Below are 22,439 nucleotides of genomic sequence, written 5' to 3' on the forward strand. Positions count from 1 at the left end.
CTACAGGTAAATTGCTATATACTCTCCAGAAACTGTCAAACAAAACCATTGGCTAATACAATTACTAAATAACTTAAATTATGCCAACTCCAACATGCCATTTGGTGCAGATTACTTCGCAGCTATACTGGCATAAATAGTTTTTTTCATAATTGATAAAAATAAACCCATCGTAGAAACTTTAGATAAAATCAATCAAAAACTTAATGCAAAAACAAAAGAAACGTTTGAATTTTTCTACTTTGAATACTACGATTCAACATTCAGATTTGAAAGATAATTTGGATTGGTTTGTGGATAAAGCTTTTAATGGAGTTTTCAAGAAAGGCAGAAACTTGATGGCCATTTATTCAGAAGATGCTAAATGGATTATAAAACGTCGCAATGGCGACACTATAGTTTTTGATAAAGAAAAGTTTCGAAACATTATACATTTTCTCATTGACAATGACATATTTGAGGATGGGGATCAGATAATACAGCATACTATTGGTTTAACAAAGGGAACTGATCCCGTCCCATTTATTACAAACGCACATTTATATAAATATGAATCCTGCTTTCATGATCATAAACGGAAGACTGATTACAAAGTAGCTAAAAGTCTAAACTATACCTTCCGATACATTGATGACATAACACCTATCAATGATAAGGGAACTTTCAACAAATATAAAAATGAAATATATCCCCCAGAACTAATATTAAATAAAGAAAATTCCGACACTATAAATGCACCTGTTCTCGACTTGGATATTAAAATAATTAACAATAAATTTAATGCTGGTATTTTGGACAAAACGGACAAATTTGTGCTTGAAGTAACATACCAGATGCTGCGCTATATAATGTTTTCTATTCACAAGTATTACGAATTTTGACAATATGTAACGATAAAGAACTATTTCCGTTAATATAAAATCTCTTTATTTTAAGTGCACTGCAAAAGCCGGTACATAATAATGCATTTTTAAAGAAATTTCGAAACTTCCATTTCTTCAACATACCAAGTTTGACATTTCTTGTAAGTACATTACCGACTACATGTTGGATAATGATCTCTAATTTAATGTTTATTTTGGGTGGTTGGATGGCCGAATGGTTAGCAAGTGCGCGCTGTATCATAAGGTCTGTCATTGAGTCAACTGGCGTGGTTTCGAATCCCCGATTGTACGTGACAAGGAGTAGGGTCGCCTGTCCAACCTCGTGGGTTTTCTCCGGGCCCTCCGGTTTCCTCCCATTGCAAGCGAATTATTGAAATAAAATTAAACCATATGTTAGTCCCAAAATGACCTAGTTTGTGTCGAGTGGACGTTAACCCCCACCCCCCTCTCTCTCTCTCTCAAGACGCTCTCCTTACTTCACTGAAGACTGTATTATCATCCTGTGGCCACCACCACCCACCACCCAATGCTCCATGTAATCCGTATTTGTATGATGAACTGAGATTAAACTATTAAATATTCGCCCTGGATTCCTGATAATTCCTCTATTTAGTGTAGTGTTTGATTTAACATTTATTTTCTGCCAAGTTTTAAGGCTGAAGGATGTCACAATCTATAGATTCCTTCGACCAGGTCTGGAAAAATCTAAAATATCCCAACTCCTTCATAATTATGCTGTTTGCGACATTCTGAGCTCTTTGTAGATTAAAATCCTAAGAATGTTTTGGGGTTTTTTTTAAAAAAATGGAGAACAGGATTAGTAGTCTTCACCCATGAACATTAAAATAGATTTATCTCCCTTACATAAACTGAAACCCGGAAGAAATCGCCATCAAAACAGGGAAGGAAATATTTTACCTACCAACTACAAGTTCGTTCAAGTAAATAGGTGAGTTGTTATGATAAAAGGCTGGAGAGACGTCAAACAGAATATATAGGTATACCGGTATCGATATATTGCGATGCGTTTTGGACATGCTCTAGAAACAGGAAGCATATCAATCAATACATTACAATGACGATGATAACCAAAGTCCAAACAACTGTCAGCTATATAATATGTCAGCTCAATAGAGAAGTGGTACCAGATGTTATATAAAGAGGAAGTGTGTCCTGTCGCATACATCAGTCGATAACAACCGGGGGAAATATAACCTAAATACATAATAGAACAGGGGATCACGTGGCTAAGTGGGTAAGACGCTGGCTCGCTAGCCTGGAGGTCGGGTGTTCGATCCCTGCATTGGCCGAGAAAGTTCATCCAGATTTTCCGGCGTGGTTCCCCCTTGTCAGTGATGCAGGACGGAGGGCCTGACAAGAACAGCTGTCTAGTCTTTCGGATGAGACGAAAAACCGAGGTCCCGTGTATACATTGGAATGCACATAAAAGATCCCTTGGCAGATGGAATTCAATATAAGAGTAGGCGAAAGTGCCGCTGCCCGGGCAAAATTTCCCTCATCGCACACTGTATGGCGTATGCCCGTCTTCATTAGCCCAGCACAGGAGCAGTAGGACGTTAAACCTCATTTCATTTCATTTCATAATAGAACAATAAGAAAATCTGTGTCATTCAATCGATCGAAACGCTTGACGAGCGACTCGCTACCCGTATTTATTACTGACCTCATTGTTAGCCAATCATCTATCAGTATAATGTAGTTTCCGGTTTACTCAATAAAACAACATGTGTCCAACTGTGCTTCGTATTAAAGGACAAAATTGGTGCCAGTCATTATCACATATGTGATAGAGCTGGTTAAACACATTCCAAATATAATTTTAACACAGAGATCATTGTGTAGCAGGATCGATGGACAACGGACTATCCACTTTCCAGGTCGCGGGTTGAACGAAAAGAGACAAAGACAGGAACACAGCTATAAAGTTTATTTACAATACACAGGAACAAAACAGCCAATTATTTACAGAAAGAAGAACAAGTAGAAGACAAGAGCACTGAAATAATAATAAAACTAAATTAGCAAATATATATATACAAAAGGATATAGCTTAGATACAGCTTCTAATAACTAGTAATATAGTATAGAGGTATATTGCCTATTACAGGTAATAATAATGGAGCATTTAGAAATATTATACATAAATAACATATAACAAAAAGGGAAACTAACTAAAAACATACCCTGTTAAAGGTGCTCTTAAGAAATGAAGAATTATAGAGCTAATGTATGATGGAAAACCATATATACATGTACAAAAGAGCGAAACACTAAAAGATAAAACAAAACACCAAATTAGACATACATTTTAAAATAAAAGGTTTTACTTATTTAGATTGAATATAATGTATTATTTTATTTGTAACTTATATAAGAATAAAAAGTATCTAAATTAGAAAGGAATTGTCTTCTATTATATTGTCAAGTCAAGTTAAACAAATATAAACCTACCTGAGTTAGTGAATTCAGAAAATGATGCATCCAAGATGGAGATGTGACTAAAGGTGAAACAGGATGTTAGGATAGTATCTAAGTTACCGAATACTACTCACCATGTTAAAATAACATGTTTAAACTATAAACTAAACTAATTATACCAACTGGAAAAACAAAACTTACTGGATATACAGGACAATAGAACTAGATAAAATACTTAAAGAGAATATCACACCAAATACTTAAAGAGAATATACCACACTACTACAATTGCTACGATAGCTGAGTAATACAGGTTAACTGAATCGGAAGTGACGAACGCCAAAGGAAAACACGAGTCATCTCTCTATATAACTGACTGATGTGACGAGTGATAACGGATATACGGGCGAATTTCTGCTCACTAATAATTCCTCTGAAGACCAAAAGTTGTTGTGTGAGACTTAGAGAGGATATCTGACAATTCATAAAAAAAGAATTGACTGCCACTAGCTTCAGAAAAAACCCTCGATAAGGATTCTGACAAGGGCAGCTGTCTAGTCTTCCGGATGGGACGAAAAACTGTGACCCGTATACACATTGGCGTGCACGTAAAAGATCCCTTTGCAGTTGGAATTCGATATAGGAGTAGACCATAGTGCCGCTGCCCGGGCAAAATTCCCCGCATAGCACATTGTATGAGTATGTCCGTCTTCATTAGCCCAGTCGAGGCACAACAGTGGGACGTTAAACACCATTTCATTTCATTCTTTTTTAAATATAATCGGCGGAGTAAGGTCTGTTTTCCTGGGTGGATTGCTGCGGTTTAGACAGTTCGGGAGAGCCCTCGGTTTTTTCTTTTTTTTTCGGGTTATTTTTTGCTACCTAGCTCCAGCACAGCCTATCAGTCTCGTGCTTTACCCTACACACAACTTATAGTTGTTCATTGTTTGTGTATTTTAGGCATGTTGAGATAATAACGGCTACTTGATATCCACTGACATCCAACTAAGATGAGTTCAAGGAGGTTCGTATATTAAATAGACCAGGGTTTAGAATCTGTCCACCACCCACACCATCCTAATGTCTATTCGGTGAACATCAGGGTTAACTGGGGTAAGGTATAGGTTGCATATTGTCTATACGTTAAACATCGGGATTAACAAGGGTAAGGTATAGTTAGCCTGTTGTCTATACTGTGAACGTCAGGGTTAACTAGAGTTAGCCTATTGTTGGTACTGTACAACAGTATAAGTGCAATTTTTGTGTATTCTTTTGGATATTCGTTGTTAACTAAATGAAGACAAGACTTTTGTTGGTTGTTAATATTTCTCTATTCTTTGGTTAACAATAATCAACATAACTTACAGCAGACAATTAATATAACAATTATTGGTTCAATGCTTAATAGAAGTTAAGCTCCAATGTGAATATGGAAATTGACATAAACTCGTGTCTCCAAATATAGGTGAATCAAATCTGTCCTTAGGGATGTGATCTGAAGTTGATCTCCTTGTGACAGGTTTCTAGAAAGCTCCCTCTAATTTTGTTATTTGGGTCTATATATCCCCATGCATCGCCCAGGGCATTAATCCTACAAATCTATCGTGTATGCAAACAATACACCATGGTAACTTAAAACGCTTTAGCCCGTAGACTTAAGACGTTAATTACAATTTATAAGGTTAATATAGTTTAAAGTGTAAAACAAAGAATACTGGAGACATATAAGAATATATAAGACAATATGAAATAGATATAAATGGATGTTAATTAAGGTGGATTAAGATCCATTAAAATATAGTTTACTTGATTGAGTAATACTGTGCGGATAAGCACGACGTATTAAACATCTACTATTGGGTTTTAATTCACCCTACTACATCTTCAGGGTAAACTGGGGTAAGCTATAGTTTGCCTATTGTTGATACGGTGAACAATAGGATTAACTGTGGTAAGGTAGGCTACAGTGTGGACAGACTCTAATAATATGGTATAAATTATTCACGTATTTCAAAAATAAGAATTGCTCTATTATATGGATGTATTTGATTAATGCGATTAATGAGGCGAAATATCTTGAGTCTTTACATTGTTATTGTATTTATATCATCTTAAAGATACTTTATGTAAGATTTAGATAAAGAACTGGCCATTCGTGCTATAATAGTTCGAAAGTAGATGATGTAAAATGAATAATTTGAAAATTTCATTCAAATTACTCTATTGCAAGCGAAGATATTAGCCTTTGAAGGTTTGACAGACGTGTGCAATAATTTCAACCACCGTACTGGTTGATCGAAGCTAGGTCTCGGTCCTCCATATTTGATTAAATCAAAATATCGCTGAACCATTTTAATCTATTTAATATCGGAGAAATCTGATGCCATCGAGAGTTGATTAAGGCCTGGATCAGTTAATTAATGTCTAATTAATACTTTAGAAAACATCTAAGGCCTAAAGAAAGACCTGCAATAGGCAGATTTAGCTCTTACACAATATATGTTTAATATATGATTAATATATTTTAGGCGACTGAAATCAAAACTACGCCAAGCTGAAAACGAGGGAAATATTGGAGAAGTAGTAGAAACATTATCAGTACAAGATAAGAAGCAAGCTTTACCTATAGCAGCTAGACAAGGATTGTATGGTGTTGTGATTTATCTGTTAGAACCCGGAGTAGATGTACAGTATGTTGATGGTCGTCAGAACAACCTGCTGTACATACTTTTACTTAATTATAATGTATATATCAATACTGGTAGACGTGATTTGTTGTTACAATGTGTAGTTAAATTAGTTGATGCTGGTGTGGATGTCAACCACATGAATGATGATAAAAAGACACCTGTACATATAGCTGCAAGAAAACAGTTGTATGAAGTTGTGATATATCTGTTAGAACATGGAGTAGATGTACGGTATGTCGATAGTCATCAGAACAACCTGCTGTACATACTTTTACATAACTATGACAGTAACGACAATACATGTAGACCTCATTTGTTATTACAGTGTGTAGTTAAATTAGTTGATGCTGGTGTAAACGTCAGTCAGTTGAATGAATATAAAATGGCACCTATAGTTATAGCTGTTAGACAAGGGTTGTATGAAGTTGTGATGTATCTGTTAGAACACGGTGTTCATATAGATTATGTTGATAGTTTTAAACGCAACATTCTTCACTATGTTTTATGCTGTGTGTTTTCCGGTATGATAGATGAAGAGAAATGTATGCAGCTGGTTAATACTTTAATAAACATGGGATTAGACATAAACCAACCTGACTATAAAGGTAATACCCCGTTGTTCTATGTCGGTACATACGACACCTCTGATGACATCAGCCCGTTCTCTCTAGGTAAAGTGTACCGAATAAAATTGAAATTACAGAAAGTGCAGGACACTCATGTTCGACTGAAATGTAAACTGATTAACATTTCATTAGAAGCTGGTTGTAATGTGAACCATCAAAACACTGAAAGGCAAACGGCCGTAATGTACCATATAAAACACCAAACTGATATCAGTATATTAAAACTGTTAATTCCACATTCTAATTTAAGTTTACCTGATAAAAATGGTGATACTGCATTAAATTATTGTATTAAATATCACATGATCAATTCGACAGCCATCTTTAAACTTTTGGTAGACTCCGGTTCAGATCTGATGTCAGGTAACAATGGAGTTAAGTTGTTCCATGATATTTTAAAATGTATGAGGTTGGGGATGTTTAGTTATTACATTAGGCTAAAATTGGTTGTTAATGGTGTTACAGCTGAAGGAGAAAATATGCTTCACCTTTTAGCTTGTGTTAACTATGATTATTCTAGAAACAAGTTTAACTGGTTGTTAAATAACGAGCTAGACATCAACCATCCCTGTTCTAAATCCAACTCGCCTACTATGATAGCTGCTTTTTTTATTAAACAGCAAATATTTAGAATTGTTGACACGTCATCCTAGAATAGAGATCAATGCACAAAATAACCAGGGCCATACAGCTCTTCATCTCTGTATCATTGGATTTACGATGTTTAAAGATGGCTTGAACAAGAGACAGGTAAATGATGTTGTTAAGCACTATTGTAGACAGATATATCCGATATACATGGTTTGTATTGATATTTTACTTGGTGTTGAGGGCATTGATGTAAATATTCCAGATCGTGGAGGTAGAACTAGTTTAATGATGGCTGCTATGAAAAACGACAGAGTGCTTACAAAGAAACTTCTTCAAGCTGGTGCCATAGTTAACATGTTAGACTATTCAGGAAGATCTGCTCTACAATATCTTGATATTTATCACAGTGTGTTTGATTTGACTTGTTTTAAATTACTTCTATCTAATGGTAATACTCACCTTCTCAATTTACCTTGTGTTGATGGCAACACGATTATCAAAACAGCCTTGTGTTTTCCCCGCTTCTGGGAACCATACCGCGTTGTTCGTTTTATTAGATATTTAATTGCTGAAAACTGTGATGTCCAGTCTCTCGTTACGTCTTCAGTTGAAAGTAGCTATAATCAAATTGATCTTACTGAACTCTGTAGTTCATATAGAGATAAACTGAGAAAACTGTTATATCTTAGCGGCGCCCAAGGGGAGGAAATTATGGCAGCATTAAATTTTGATGAGGAAGATAAACAATATGTAGACAACGACACAATTCACTCACGAGGCAGACAGGAATTCATTATCTTCTGTAATAATATATCTCTTAAGTCTCTGTGCAGTAGACTCATCAGACAGAATCTTGGATTGGGAATACAGGCGAAGGTTGAGGATGTAGATTTACCTTATGAACTAAATGACTTTCTTCTACTAAAAGATGTTCTTCATCCACAAGATTACAACTTAGACCATATTGATGATGGCTGTAATTATTTTGATGATGATGATGATTATGATGGTTATGATATAGATAAAGATAGAGATGATGATTATAGTCAATATAACTACCAGTATTTTACTCTCAATACGGATCATGAACTAAGACAAGATTGCCTAGAAACATCATTATTTCCTAATGGTGAGAATGATGATGATAATGATGAAGGTGGCGATTATTATAAGTATGGTTATGGTGATGATGTTGCTGTGACTGCTGTTGATGGTGCTGTTGTTGTTGCTGCAGTTGATGATGATGGTGCTTCTGTTGATGATGATGGTGCTGCTGTTGATGATGATGATGGTGCTGCTGCTGTTGATGATACTGTTTAACACTAAACTATATCTGAGGTAACTCCAGTGTTTATTTTGCCTTATTCTCACTCGCGACAGACTACAGCTGTAATTGGATAATTACCGTCACCTTAGTTTATGTGTAAGCCCACAATAATGACAATAGTTCTGATTTGTTCAAATACACTGTACTTCTCAAATTGTTATACCCTACTCTCCATTAATTTATATCCGCACATGTTTTATGTGAACATATATTGTTATGTCCTATGTCGTTTGCTCATATTTCTGGGAACTTGCTAAAAACCTGAATTGCTTTCAAAGACAGACACATGTTGATTAATGTATGTTTGACCTGTGTTACAGAAGATTGTAGGAGAATTATATAATCAAGTCACACGCACTTAAGATTAAAACAAAACTTCTTGCTACTGCTTGACTATATACTACAATAACAACAATATATCACACGCCATATTGTTTTGACTTGTTAAGACAATTCGTCTGCTATCGTGTTACAATACTCTGTAGTTCTAACACCCCCCGTCGTTTTATTGCCAATGAGACTTTATTTGATGATTATACAGCTTCCAATATAAGTAAATTGGTGATTTTACAGCGTGCGTTATTAATTACAAATCAAACCTGAAGCGCTATCACTTGGCGATTATCAACTTCGTCGGACCGGAAGTAGTACGAAATGAGATCAAAGGAATTCCCTTTTGTTTTCAATAGTAACAGTCTGTATCATCCGGTCCCTTCCATAGTGTATTTCTTGGGACAAAACCCTCGCGGTTCGAAAATAGTCTTGAAGATCTCCTTACGTAAAACTTTAATTCTTAGCGCTGTTCATACACTAGATAGTATATGGGATGCCTAAAGTTATCGGGAAATGTGATAATGCTGATATGAATTATGATCATCTTATGGTTTAGTAAAGCAATTATTTCTAGCACTGTAAATAAATATAAAACTGGTCACTTGGACAACTGGTTTGCTTTGCGGGTGTGGGTGTCGGAGAAGACTACACTTTGTCCCTTGCCAGATTCTCCGTTCTACACCACTTACATTAGCGATCATTTGGGATTAAGTGTGATTGGGCTCGGAATGACACAAGATAATACTCAGCAAGGTCATGACGTAAACTACAAAAACAACAGGACAGTATTCTTAAATAGGATAAACTGATAAAGATCTATTGCATTTTGCAGAAAATTATATTCAGCATGGTCGGGTCTTCAGCAGTAGGACCAGGAAGAGTACCCACAAGGTTGGACAGGCGACTCTACTCCTTGATACCTACCGGTGGGGGATCGCGACCACGTCACATGACTCAATGACAGGCCTTGTGATCTGAACCATTCACCCCGCCCCCTTCCCTCTGTTATAGACACATCACATACTGGACTAATATAAGTTGGTTGGTATAAATATATCACACAGTTGACTAATCTAAGTTGGTTGGTATAAATACATCACATACTTGACTAATATAAGTTGGTTGGTATAAATATATCACATACTGGGCTCTGTTTCACAAAAACTTAAATCTCCTTAAAATTGTCTTAAACTAAAATTCCATCCTGACTTAAGATAGATGCGTTTCACAAAACGATTTTAAGCATTTTAGATAAAATCCACTAAAATAAAATTGTAAAATAAAATTGTATCTCAACTTAAAATAGTGGCGTTTCACAAAACTATTTTAGGGACAATTTTAACGAAAATCAATTTTAACTTAGGACAGCCGTCACCCTCTCCTAACTTAAAATCACAGCATTAACAAACATTGATTAGAGCTACGTTGTGAGATCTGTTGCGACATATAGATATATTTGGAATAATGATAATATTGCCAATGGCCCGGGTTATATAATTTAAACATACTATCATTCACAAAAATAATTTTCATTCAATTTCTTTTCATTGCAAGGGCAATACAGCTGCAGCCCACCCGTTTATGTTATTGTAAGGTAATATAAGCAATTAGATGTCGCCTCAAATTAAAACCCCAGTTAACAAAACTTTTTGCTACTATTTTATATATAAGCATATGATTCAAGTATAAATTATACTATTTCCAAATAATTAATAGGCGAAAAAAAAAAACCTAAAAAAAAAATCTAATGTCTATAAGAAAATATCTTTGTAGGCCTACTGAAGGAGAGGGGGCGGGGGGTGTAACATCCACTAGCCACAAATTAGGTCATTTCAGGACTAACACATGGTTCAATTTTATTTGAAGGAAACTGGGGGACCCAGAGAAAAACCAACGAGGTTGGACAGGCGACCCTACTCCCTGTCACGTACAACCGGGGAATCGAAACCCCCATCAGTTATAATACTAGATACGTCATATGCAAAGTATTTATGGTTTTGGGGTTATGATGATTTATATAGGAGTCAAGGGTATTTTATATGGGGAAAAATCATTCTAATTTAGTAAGATATATACGCATTTTCCAATAAGGAGTGTGGCACTTTGGCATTTTCAAATTATTATTGAAAGGGTCCATGGCACTGACATTTCAAATCTTGGCATCGGAACATTGGTTATTTTGTGTATTAGTTTAAAAGTTGTTAAATACTTTTAAAATTCCACAATACTTTAGTCTAGATTAATCGTTTGAGTCAGAAATAGCACATGTTTCTGTTATCCAAAATACTTTAATCTAGTTTAATCGTTTGAGTCAGAAATATCACATTTGTGACAATTTCTCAATAGTTTCTGTTATCCAAAATACCATAAAACTACGAAATTCAAGCGATTTAGTATATCCATACGCATTATTTCCATTGAAGCCAGCGAGTAAATCAAATGCCAAGGTCATGAAAGCGACAGGCAAGTTCAAGGCCAACCAACTGATACATTTCAAAACAAATAATACGCAATAAACTTATTTATTTCATCTCTCGACGACTGTCTGATCATGTGCAGACATTGTTACAACGTATGAAACTTTCCTCGTTGGTATTGTAACGGTTAGTTCAACTTGGCAACCGTTTTCAATTCCGAAGCGTGTATGCTTACACCCTAAGTGCCCTCGCCGGAATTGTGCACTGCGCGAACACAAGCAATTTTAACTAAAATCTATTAAAATTGCATTTTAAGTTACAATCGATCTTCGTGAAACGCATAAAATTTAAAATTTCAGTTTGATTTTAGTTAAAACCTATTTTAGTGATTTTAGTTTAAGTTTTTGTGAAACAGGGCCCTGGACTAATGTAATTTGGTTGGTATAAATACATCACATACTGGACTAATCAAAGTTGGTTGGTAGTTTGAAGTTCATAGTAACTGGTATATGATCTGTTAATCTGCTCAGCCGTGTTACAAAATTATATCGGGTTGGAATCTAAAATATATAAAATAAGAATGAGTTGTTTTAATATTCAATAGACCTTCTCTACAATAAAAAATCTGTCTCGAGATTTAACATTGTTTACAATATTATCCACATCAATTCATCAGGCCCCGAAAAAAAATTTGCCGACCATAGCTCTAAAATACCTACTGTAGACTGTGCCGGGTGTGCCCCCCCTAAAAACCTCACTGCCCCTTCGAAGCTAACAGGCTGGCTACGGGCCTGCAATTCATTTGTCAATTCTCCAAATTGCACTTTTTAGTTCACTTGCCGTAGGTTTATTGTGTGAAAATGGTAAGCAAAAAAGGGTCAAAACAACCTCATCTGCACCCTCCCCCATTTTTAAAATTACTGCATCCGCCCCTGTTAGTGAACCCGTCAAATATTTTTGAAGCCACCGCGCCCGACTCCTCCTATAAATTTAAGAGTTACCGTGCTCGATTCTCTCCTATACATTTTATAGAACTACCATGCCCAAATCTCCCCTATTAGATTTACAGAAGTACCGTGTACGACCGTCTCCTATAAATTTTACAGAATTAACATGCCCGACTCTCCTCTATTAGAAATGAAATGTAATGGGGTTTAACGTCCTACTGTTCTGCTCCTAAACTGGGCTAATGAAGACGGGCATACGCTATACAGTGTGCTATGAGGGAAATTTTGCCCGGGCAGCGGCGCTACGGCCTATACTTATATCGTATTCCAACTGCCAAGGGATCTTTTACGTGCACGCCAATGTGTACAAAGGACCTTGTTTTTTGTCCCATCCAAACGACTAGACAGCTGTCCTTGTCAGGCCCCCTCTATTAGATTCACAGAGTTACCGTGTACGACCCTCTTTACAAAGCTACCGTGTCCGACTCTCTTGTATAAATTACTTACAACAGGATAATCAACATGGTACAGAATCAGATCTATTCTACGTTTTCCACCAACAGGACTGATTTCTGTTTTGGGCAAGGCATAAACAATACTATCTAGACTAGCCTCTTCTATATCAGCGTCCACGATGTACTGTTGTCGTAACAACGGGGATTCTAGACATTTCTTTAAACCTTCAGGTTTTGACACTTCGTCTTCATAAAGATAATGTTGTCTCATTTCAGTTCCTACAACAGAGAGAGAGGGAAATGGGGTTTAACGTTCACTCGACAAAAACTAGGTCTTTTCGGGACTAACATATGGTTCAATTTTATTTCAATAATTCGATTGCGTGTAAGGGTCTTTAGCAGAGGGAGGGGGGAGAAATCAGATGCCCCGGAGAAAATCCACCAGGTTGGACAGGCGACCCTACTCTTTGCCACGTACAACCGAAGAATCGAAACCACATCAGTTGACTCAATGACCTTCACATTGATCAGCAGTTAATATTCGCTAGGCCGCTACAATCACTGATAAGGATGACATGATGCGACTTAATGAGCCACAAATATTAACTTTTTTCCTCCGATAAATTAAATTCTAAAAAAAAATTTTTTATGTATTAGAAAAATAAATAAAGACGTTTGAAGTATCGGTATTTGTAGGTAAAATTATTTCCTATTTAGTATAAGTGGGTATGTAAAATAAGTAAAAGGCACCATTCCGCCCGAACTAGTAACGTCTTATGTGACGTCAGGTGTTCAAGGCAGTCATCTTTTTCAGACATATTAGAAGACTTTCGTAATTCTCTGTGAAACAGATTGAAATACCTTATGATACGACTTGCATGCGCTAACCATTCATGTGCTATACATTGTCCCTTGCCAGCTTTTCATAATGAAATTGTCCTATCATTATTCAAACTAACACATCTGATGAATCCAATTCAATAATCTAATCTGAACTAAATGAAAGAAGTTCAGTTGAGGCCTACTTACCAACAGTCCAATGATGGTCTGTACCTGGAGATTGTCTCCCTTCATCACGATAAAAATCAAATAATTCATGTTCTCTCACAGTTTTATCACCTGTAAATAATATAATATACGCTTCACATGCCATATAATATATGTTTCACCTGTCTTCATATAAGGGGGTTTGGATGACCGAATGTTTAGCGTTTATCTGTAAATACAATTTGAGAAAATATTGTCAGTTTTAAGGGGATTTTTGTTGTCTGAAAGACCCTTTTTCCACAGGTAAATGGTCCCTTTTTTGTCCTTTATTTAATATATTTGCATAGCATGTAACTACAACGGTCAACCGTAGAAACATAAACAGATATAAATGCAAATGTACCAACAAATCCCAAAATATCAAACATGACAAGCCTAATTTAAGCAAAATAAATATCATAATAAATAAACCTCAAATTGAAGTGTTAAAGGACGCACCAATGTGAACCTAAATTTTGTGTGGTTTTAAAGACAATGCATTTCGAGTAGTTTGATATTAAAGACTATAAATATAAATTTAGTTTGATATTAAAGACTATAAACTTAGTTTGATATTAAAGACTATAAACTTAGTTTGATATTAAAGACTATAAATTTAGTTTCTATTTTGTTGGATATTATAGACTATAAATTTAGTTTGGTATTAATGACTATAAATTTAGTATGATATTATAGACTATACATTTAGTATGGTATTATAGACTATACATTTAGTTTGATATTAATGACTATAAATTTAGTTTGATATTGAAGACTATAAATTTAGTATGGTATTATAGACTATAAATTTAGTTTGATATTATAAACTATACATTTAGTATGGTATTATAGACTATAAATTTAGTTTGATATTATAAATTATACATTTACTATGGTATTATAGACTATACATTTAGTTTGATATTATAAACTATACATTTAGTATGGTATTATAGACTATACATTTAGTATGGTATTATAGACTATACATTTAGTTTGGTATTAAAGACTATAAATTTAGTATGGTATTATAGACTATAAATTTAGTTTCTATTTAGTATGGTATTATAGACTATAATTTAATATGGTATTAAAGACTATACATTTAGTTTGATATTATAGACTATAAATTTAGTTTGATATTGAAGACTATAAATTTAGTTTGATATTATAGACTATACATTTAGTTTGATATTAAAGACTATAAATTTAGTTTGATATTAAAGACTATAAATTTAGTATTATATTAAAGACTATAAATTTAGTTTGGTATATGTGATATGTTATATAACTGTAAACAAGAGACAGAAATAAAGACTGTTTTAGAAAGTTTTAGTTTTATTACAGAAAGTACAGTGAGTCAGTCAGACATTAACCAATGGAATACCTTATTGTTGTTCGTGATATTTATTCTAGGGTTAATTCCTTGATATCTGGAAAAATGTGGGGACAACACTAATTAGTATTGACATAAGTCATTAGACATTATTCTTGATTAGCCAGCCAGTACCTTACTTATCGAAGCACCGCAGATCTATTTTGGTTACAATAAAGTACACCAATTAAATTATGGTACATATAGAGAAAGAGGGAGAAATGGGGTTTAATGTCCACTTGACTCAAAGTAGATGATTTGAACATATGGTTCAATTTTTTTTCAATAATTCCCCTGCGCAGGTTGGACAGGAGACCCTACTCCTTGCCTCGTACAAGCAGAGAATCAAACCCATGCCACTTGACTCAATGTCAGACCTTATAATTTCATGCCCCCAATTAGCCAGCTGCCAGATCCCACCCCCTCCCAAGTATATATAGAGTCAGAGGCTAAAATGAAAAAAATAAGTTTTTTCCTTTTTTCAGAGAAAAATAGTATAGATCAAAATAATTACCTGGGGAAATATTATCAAAGTTAAAATCACCAGAAAGTATATCAAATGCTATGACATCATTTTCACGTTTTGTTGTTTCTCGAAATTCTTTCGTCCATTTTACAATATCATCCAACTGTTTATCAATCACCTTGACCTTTCCTAATGAAACAAATTGTATTATTATGGTAAGTTAATATATAACAAGCTATCTGTACAATACCTCTGTACAACACCCAGAGAGAGAGAGGAGAGAGAGAGAGAGAGAGAGACTAGGTTATAGGACTAACCTATGGTTCAATTTCATTTCAATAATTCGCTTGAGCATAGGTTCTGTAGAAGTGGGAAGAAGCATGTATCGGAAGGCCCGAAGAAAGCCGACAAAGGTTTGACAGGCGATCACACGCCTTGTCATATAAAAATAGGGAAATCGAAACCACGCCACTTGACTCAATAACCACCCAACCTCCAATTTTTTGTCAACCCAACTCCCAACCATTCAGTCACCCAACCCGCAACCATAGGCCAACCAACCCCCAACTATTAGGCCAACCAAGCACCAACCATTCGGCCACCAACCCTCAACCATTTGACCACTCAACCCCCGACCATACCCCCAACAATTCGGCCACCAAACCCCTAAATCAATCGGACACCCAACCCCCAATCATTCGGCCAAAACCCCCAAGCCTGCAAGAAGAACAAGATGAGTCCCTGGTCCAAAACTCCATATTTGAAGGCAAGAGTGAAGATTAAGGGGATGCTCGATTCACAGTCCAGAACGTCCCGAATTGACAGAACTGCAATCGAGTAATGCGGAATTCAGTTCTGTCACAATTCTTTCAGTCCCGACAACGGAGGTGGTGTGAGTAGAATCGTGACGTAATTAAACGGTTTCGGCTGCATGGATGGTTGAGATATTTACTTATTCAGAATCGACGCATGCGTTGTAGCTCGAAATCCTCCTTTTCACTCGATTGTCACTATTTTTGTGATCGAGAGAATTCAATTCCGGAACGTTCAATCGAGTACCCCGAATGTCTTTACCTTGATAAGATTGTAATTGTGTAGAATAAAGATATCCAACAACAGCTTTATCTGTTCTAATATCCTCATACCACAACAGCACCTTATAAAAAAAACATGAAAAATTATCAAAATTACAAATTTTATATAAATAGACAGAATGCATTTGTCATAAGCTCTTGTCCTGAGTTTACCAAGCATTCTCGGACTTAAACATACGTTATGCAAGAGCCAAAACTGCCTATTACAGGTCTTTCATTAAGCCTGAAATGTTATCTAAATTATTAAATAGATATTAATTAACTTATCCAGACCAAAATCAACTCTCGATGGCATCGTTAGCCTGCGATATTTACAGGATTAGAACCTGGTCTCCTGCTTCTGATTAAATCAAAATATGGATAATCGAGACTATGTTTTTTATCGTACCGACTTTAGTAATGATGATCGATGCTAGGCCCAAAATTCAATCGCTAAATACTTGGTTCAGGGTGGATCAATCTGACTGAAATGTTCAGCAAATTCCCTGTGTGAACTACCAGCTCTTTATCTAATCTCCCATAATGTATTTTTAAGTTAAGAATCTACTCAAAATTTTGGGCCTTATTTTAACTAGAATATTGCCCTTTATAAAACTTTTATTGTTTTAATGTATTTAATACAACAATAAGAATCTATGTGAAAAGGTTTGTGTTTCTGGACAAAGATATTTCTCATAAACAGTGATTGAAAGTTGAGTAAATTCTTAACTTAAGTCTGAGAATGCTTCGTGAACTCGGGGCTTAATTAAATGAAATGTATGTCGTAGCCCCTTATTTCCGATACATGTAGACATAAAATAGTAAAAGCGTCTAGTCATTCAAGTAAAAGCGTCGATGGTTGAATTCGACAAAGGACCGATTGTTCCAACTTATCACTGATGGGACTGATATGGTAATCATTCTCTAGTTATGTGAATTTCAATGACAAACTGAGGTCCACCAATACACACCCATGCATACATCTTTTTATAGAAAAACGATAGTTAAAATTTTAAAAAAGTAAACACAAATGCTACTGTCTGGGCAAAATTCTCCTCCTTAGTATTCAGTTCAGATGTCAAATATAAACACTGTTCCTTTTTATTGTGGGAAGCCACGCTGCCTAAGTGAGTGAGACGTTGGCTCGCTAACCTGGAAGTCCCATGCTGGCCGTGAAAATTCATCAGGATCTTCTGGCGTAGTTTCCCCTTGCCAGTGGTGCAGGGACAGAGTACCGGTACAATGTATAATCGTTTGGATGAGATGGAAAACTGAGGTCTCGTGTACACACTGACGTGCACGTAAACAATCCCTTGGCAGTTGGAACTTGATATAAGAATAGACGGTAGTGCTGCTGTTAGGGCAAAATTTCCCTCATAGCACACGGTACGGCCGTCTTTATCAGCCCAGTCGGAGCCGAACAGTGGGACGTTAAATCCCCATTTTATTTCATTTTTATTGACACTCACCTTTATCATTAACAATCCTTTACCTGCATAAACACACTGATTACAGCTCGTTTTAAAATATTTAAAATCAACGTCCAATATTTCATATTTACTGGCAAACATCAGACCACTGTTCAATAAAAAATAATTACTACCATGTCCATATATCCCCACGTCACGTATAACGTAAGGATAAATCTTATGAAGTTCTTCAACCAATAAATCACTATAGTTCGACTGCCATACTTCCTGGATACACAGAAACTCCAAATTAGGAAAGTGGACCGTGATTCCAGTCATAACAGCGGGTGGATTGTTGTTAATACAATGACGCAGTGAGAGCTGTATGTCCTCGTTGTCATTGACATCATTTCTCTGGCCATAAAACATCTGATCTAATATAATTCTTTGTCCTATTTCTTTCGCCCGCGAATGAGTGTCTGAAAGATTATTAAACCGCGATAAAAATTCGGGCAATAAACAGAAGTTTAGTGTTGCAACGCCATATTCGTTTATCTTTTTGCAACTCTGCACGTTAAAAGATGTATGTTTGACTGAAAGACGATACGGATTCCTGTACATGTATAATATACAGCGAATTATAAATCCAACAACAGCAAAGGGTAGAGATAACAAACAAACGGCCAAAAGTGGAGAAATCAAAAGAGATCTTTTAAAAAACAATTTCCACGCCCTCCTCCTCTCAAAAGTGGTTGCAATACATATTGATACCAACGCGCTTAAACATGACCAAAATGGTTTGAACAAGATGACACTGAGATGAAACAGCCATGCCAAAAGAGGTGATGGAAATTCTTTTTTGTGCAGCATCTTTGTAAATTTGCTGGCTGTTTGTTGATAGATGTTTTACATTTGTATCTGGAAAACAAGAAAAGTACATATTAAATATCTTCGAATCTGCTGATTAACAGGTCACTCAGTCAATGTGATTAAAACACAGATCCTATTTCGTTTCGTTTTTATTGTTCAAAATTTCAGTTTAATTGTCTTTACTACACTAGGGAGAGAGAAAGAAATGGGGTTTAACGTCCACCCGACACAAACTAGGTCATTTCGTGACTAACATGGTTTAATTTTATTTCAATAATTCTCTTGCACGTAGGGGTCTTTAGCAGTGGCAGGAAACCGGAGGACCAGGAGAAAACCCACGAGGTTGGACAGGCGACCCTACTCCTTGTCACGTACAACCAGGGATTCGAAACCACACCAGTTGACTCAATGACAGGCTTTTTGATACAGCACGCACGTTCTAACCATACGGCCACCCAACAACCCTTTACTACACTAGGATCTGGAAAAGTTGTTACTTTACCTGCGTTCTAGTTGAAGTGAGGGATTAGCCAATAAAACGGTCTGGGTAAACCACTAGAAACGTCAACTCTGATTGATTAATCAATGTCTGACGTCATAGGGTCAAAAGCCGCTCGTAGACCCCTGACATGACCTTCCACTACAACTAGTCAGATCTTCATGTAGTGCTGCCCCACCCACTATAAACTATACACTACCACTATAAACTATACACTACCAGTATCACCCACCATAAACTATACACTACCAGTATCACCCATGATAAACTATACACTACCAGTATCACCCACCATAAACTATACACTACCAGTATCACCCATGATAAACTATACACTACCAGTATCACCCACCATAAACTATACACTACCAGTCTCACACTCAATAAGTTATATACCACTAGTATCACCCACCATAAACTATACACTACCAGTCCCACCCGCCGTAAACTATATACCACTAGTCCTACCAACCGTAACTATACACTCACCCACCGTAAACTATATATCACCAGTCTCACACACCATAAACTATACACTACCAGCCCCACCCACCATAAAATATACACTACCAGTCCCACCCACCATACACTACTAGCAGTCTCATCCACCATAAACTATTGGCCAGATGGAATGTTTCAGGTCTACTTCACATTACCTACGTCCTACACTGCAAATACTGATTGGCAGGACCTGTGACAGGGTTCTCTGGGCCGAGGGATAAGCAACTCTGGGACAGGAGGATAGGAAGGTCTCTCCCACCGGGTTCGAAAGTTTGTGAAGGAAACGTGGTCTCTAGCGTCATTTTGGGGTATATCAGGGGTAACTGGAAATTTAACACAACTACAAACCAAACACATGGACTAGTTTTACTGTAACAATAATCGATTTGGACAAGAAATTTTAAGCAACAAACAAATGGGAAAACAAACACTGTGACCACCAATACCAAAAAGAAATTTTTTTCATCACATAAACTATTCGTTTATTTTTTCCAATACCCAAAACCCTGTTGAACTAGATTCAAACGAAAGGGGGCCTGAATACTCAAGTGAAACCAGGACTAACCAGAGGCCCACGGTGCAAAGTTCACCTGCTTACCTAAATTTTGTTTCGTCTTGTTTGGCCGAGTTACGTAAATTTGTGCATTACCTTATATTTAGATTTCAATGGCTTCTGCCAAGACATTTAACAGAAGGGGACGTATATTTCACTGAAATTTTCCTTTACATTGTTCAGGCGTTCACAGAGACTGACACACAACCGTTTAGCAGTAAAAAGTTGCACAGTTAAATTGACTGTGGGGGGGGGGGGCGATTCTTTTTCGACAAGGATTCTATTGGGTGGTTCTTGAACGTACAGGGCGAGTATAATGAGACCTATGTTCAGAGTTGAACTAATCCTTCCCATGCCACTAAACCAACATTTAGAAAATTCACTGGACGTCTTCTACTTTATGATCAAGTAACAGTGTATTTATTTATTAATTGATGTTAACAATTTTTATCAAAACATTACTCAGCATACCTTCGGGCCTCAATCTAGGCTCCAGACCCTGGACAAGTGCGTCGACTGCCCCCCCCCCCAACACCCACACACTCCCTACTGATTGGGATCTAACGGACGTGGATAACTGATAATATACACGAAGCCAAACTCTGGTTGCATGACAATATTTTTGGGTGAAAAAAAAGCTCTATTGTCACTATTCCATGACACTAAAAAATCACTTGTGACAACAATCACGTCCCAACAGTAATGGCATTCACCTACTGTTGATAACCTGAACTATAGCGATGTTCCCCCGTGATGTCACAATGGTATCAGGCGTATTCATTACCAGGCTAATTCATTACCGGTAAAATCGGCGTATTCATGACCAGTATATTATAGGGTTGATTGGTCGGTATATAAAGGTGCTAATTAGTACTCATCAGTGCCAATGTCTATGGGTGTTAATTAATCAATTAAGACAAGACAATAGAAGGATTAACAAGGTATTTATTATTTATTATACAATTACCAGAAACCCTAAATAATTATATGATGGTACTGATTGAGTTGTGGTCTCAATCTAACCATCTCGGTTAAATCAAATAACATTTATCTTATTTCTAATCTTGACACGGCGTAGTGGATCTGATTTAAGTGTACTTAATGTCATTGACTTCATATTGGAAGCGAGAGAGAGAGAGAAATGGGGTTTAACGTCCAATCGACACAAACTAGGTCATTTCGGGACTAACATATGGTTTAATTTTATTTTAATAATTCGCTTGCGCGTCAGGGGTCTTTAGCAGTGGGAGGAAACCGGAGGACCAGGAGAAAGCCCACGAGGTTGGACAGGCGACCCTACTCCTTGTCACGTTCAACCGTGGATTCGACACCACGCCAGTTGACTCAATAATGACGACAGGCCTTATGATACAGCACGCACGTGCTAACCAATGGCAATTCAAACATCCAACCCCCTCAGTTCTTTGGTGTTCAAAATATTGTTTTAAAAAGTAAAAGTGTCATTAAAACCCAGATTTCAAATGAAAGCTAAAAAATCAAAGCAAATTTTCCATGTATTACCGTGTTCCGTGGTTGTTGTTTACACCAAAGAACGTACAGGTAAATGATACAGTTTCAGAAAAATCATAAAACAGAATATAATCTCTGGGTATAAACTCCCCCAACACCGATACGATACCGTCTATTATCTGGACTGGATCCTTCCTACTGATTTAATAAGAACTCGGATCAGCCAATTTTAAAAAGCATTTTGTCATTTTCCTGTGATTTCCCTTTATTGATATCGTTAACGCTGCGAACTATATCACAGCTCTAAAATGATATCAAAATGAGCTTCCTACATCGCAAAATTAATTTTCAACCAGTATTATATCCTGGTGGTCAGTTGTGCACGGTCGGACTTTATTTCAGAATAGCTACTTCTGAGTCTACACCGTTACTTAAAATAGGCAAGAGCGCATCATAATATAATAATAGGTCTATTTTGGTTGTTTTTT

The 22,439-nt window shown here is 36.3% G+C and overlaps 2 protein-coding genes across 6 annotated transcripts; one reads left to right on the forward strand and one right to left on the reverse strand.

Annotated features, from left to right (window-relative positions):
• The first annotated feature begins 1,753 nt into the window (after nt 1-1,753).
• LOC130012237 (serine/threonine-protein phosphatase 6 regulatory ankyrin repeat subunit A-like) lies at nt 1,754-7,292 on the forward strand. Its single transcript, XM_056099645.1, has 3 exons — nt 1,754-1,833; nt 4,284-4,347; nt 5,852-7,292. The coding sequence occupies exons 2-3, from the start codon at nt 4,334-4,336 to the stop codon at nt 7,290-7,292; spliced, it is 1,455 nt and encodes a 484-aa protein (XP_055955620.1). The 5' UTR covers nt 1,754-1,833; nt 4,284-4,333.
• On the reverse strand, nt 2,683-22,409 carry LOC126816458 (sphingomyelin phosphodiesterase 3). 5 transcript variants are annotated; one of them, XR_007678386.2, is made up of 9 exons: nt 22,003-22,409; nt 18,119-18,976; nt 16,651-16,732; nt 15,625-15,765; nt 13,739-13,828; nt 12,762-12,988; nt 11,768-11,867; nt 3,089-3,175; nt 2,701-2,901 (listed from the first exon to the last, which is right to left on the reverse strand). XR_007678386.2 is itself a non-coding variant. In XM_056099646.1 (8 exons), exons 2-7 carry the CDS (start codon nt 18,926-18,928, stop codon nt 11,772-11,774), a joined length of 1,446 nt encoding a protein of 481 aa, XP_055955621.1. In that variant the 5' UTR covers nt 18,929-18,976; nt 22,003-22,409; the 3' UTR covers nt 2,697-3,175; nt 11,768-11,771. The 5 variants fall into 5 exon arrangements, 3 of the variants coding, with proteins under 3 accessions (XP_055955621.1, XP_050399015.1, XP_050399016.1); XR_008787625.1 differs by lacking the exon at nt 12,762-12,988 and having other exon boundaries at nt 2,683-2,901; XM_056099646.1 differs by having other exon boundaries at nt 2,697-3,175.
• Nucleotides 22,410-22,439: the final 30 nt, after the last annotated feature.

Source organism: Patella vulgata, chromosome 3 (assembly GCF_932274485.2).
Source record: "Patella vulgata chromosome 3, xgPatVulg1.2, whole genome shotgun sequence".
NCBI classification, from domain to species: Eukaryota; Metazoa; Mollusca; class Gastropoda; family Patellidae; genus Patella; species Patella vulgata.

What these genes read in the sequence shown, in the direction of transcription:
- LOC126816458 (XM_056099646.1), bottom strand. Translation starts at nt 18,928, where the DNA reads ATGCTGCACAAAAAAGAATTTCCATCACCTCTTTTGGCATGGCTGTTT. An exon ending in AGACCATCATTGGACTGTTG is followed by an intron (nt 12,989 to 13,738) that starts GTAAGTAGGCCT and finishes TCTCTGTTGTAG; the next exon opens with GAACTGAAATGAGACAACAT. An exon ending in ACCATGTTGATTATCCTGTT is followed by an intron (nt 11,868 to 12,761) that starts GTAAGTAATTTA and finishes TATATATTTTAG; the next exon opens with ATTCCAACCCGATATAATTT.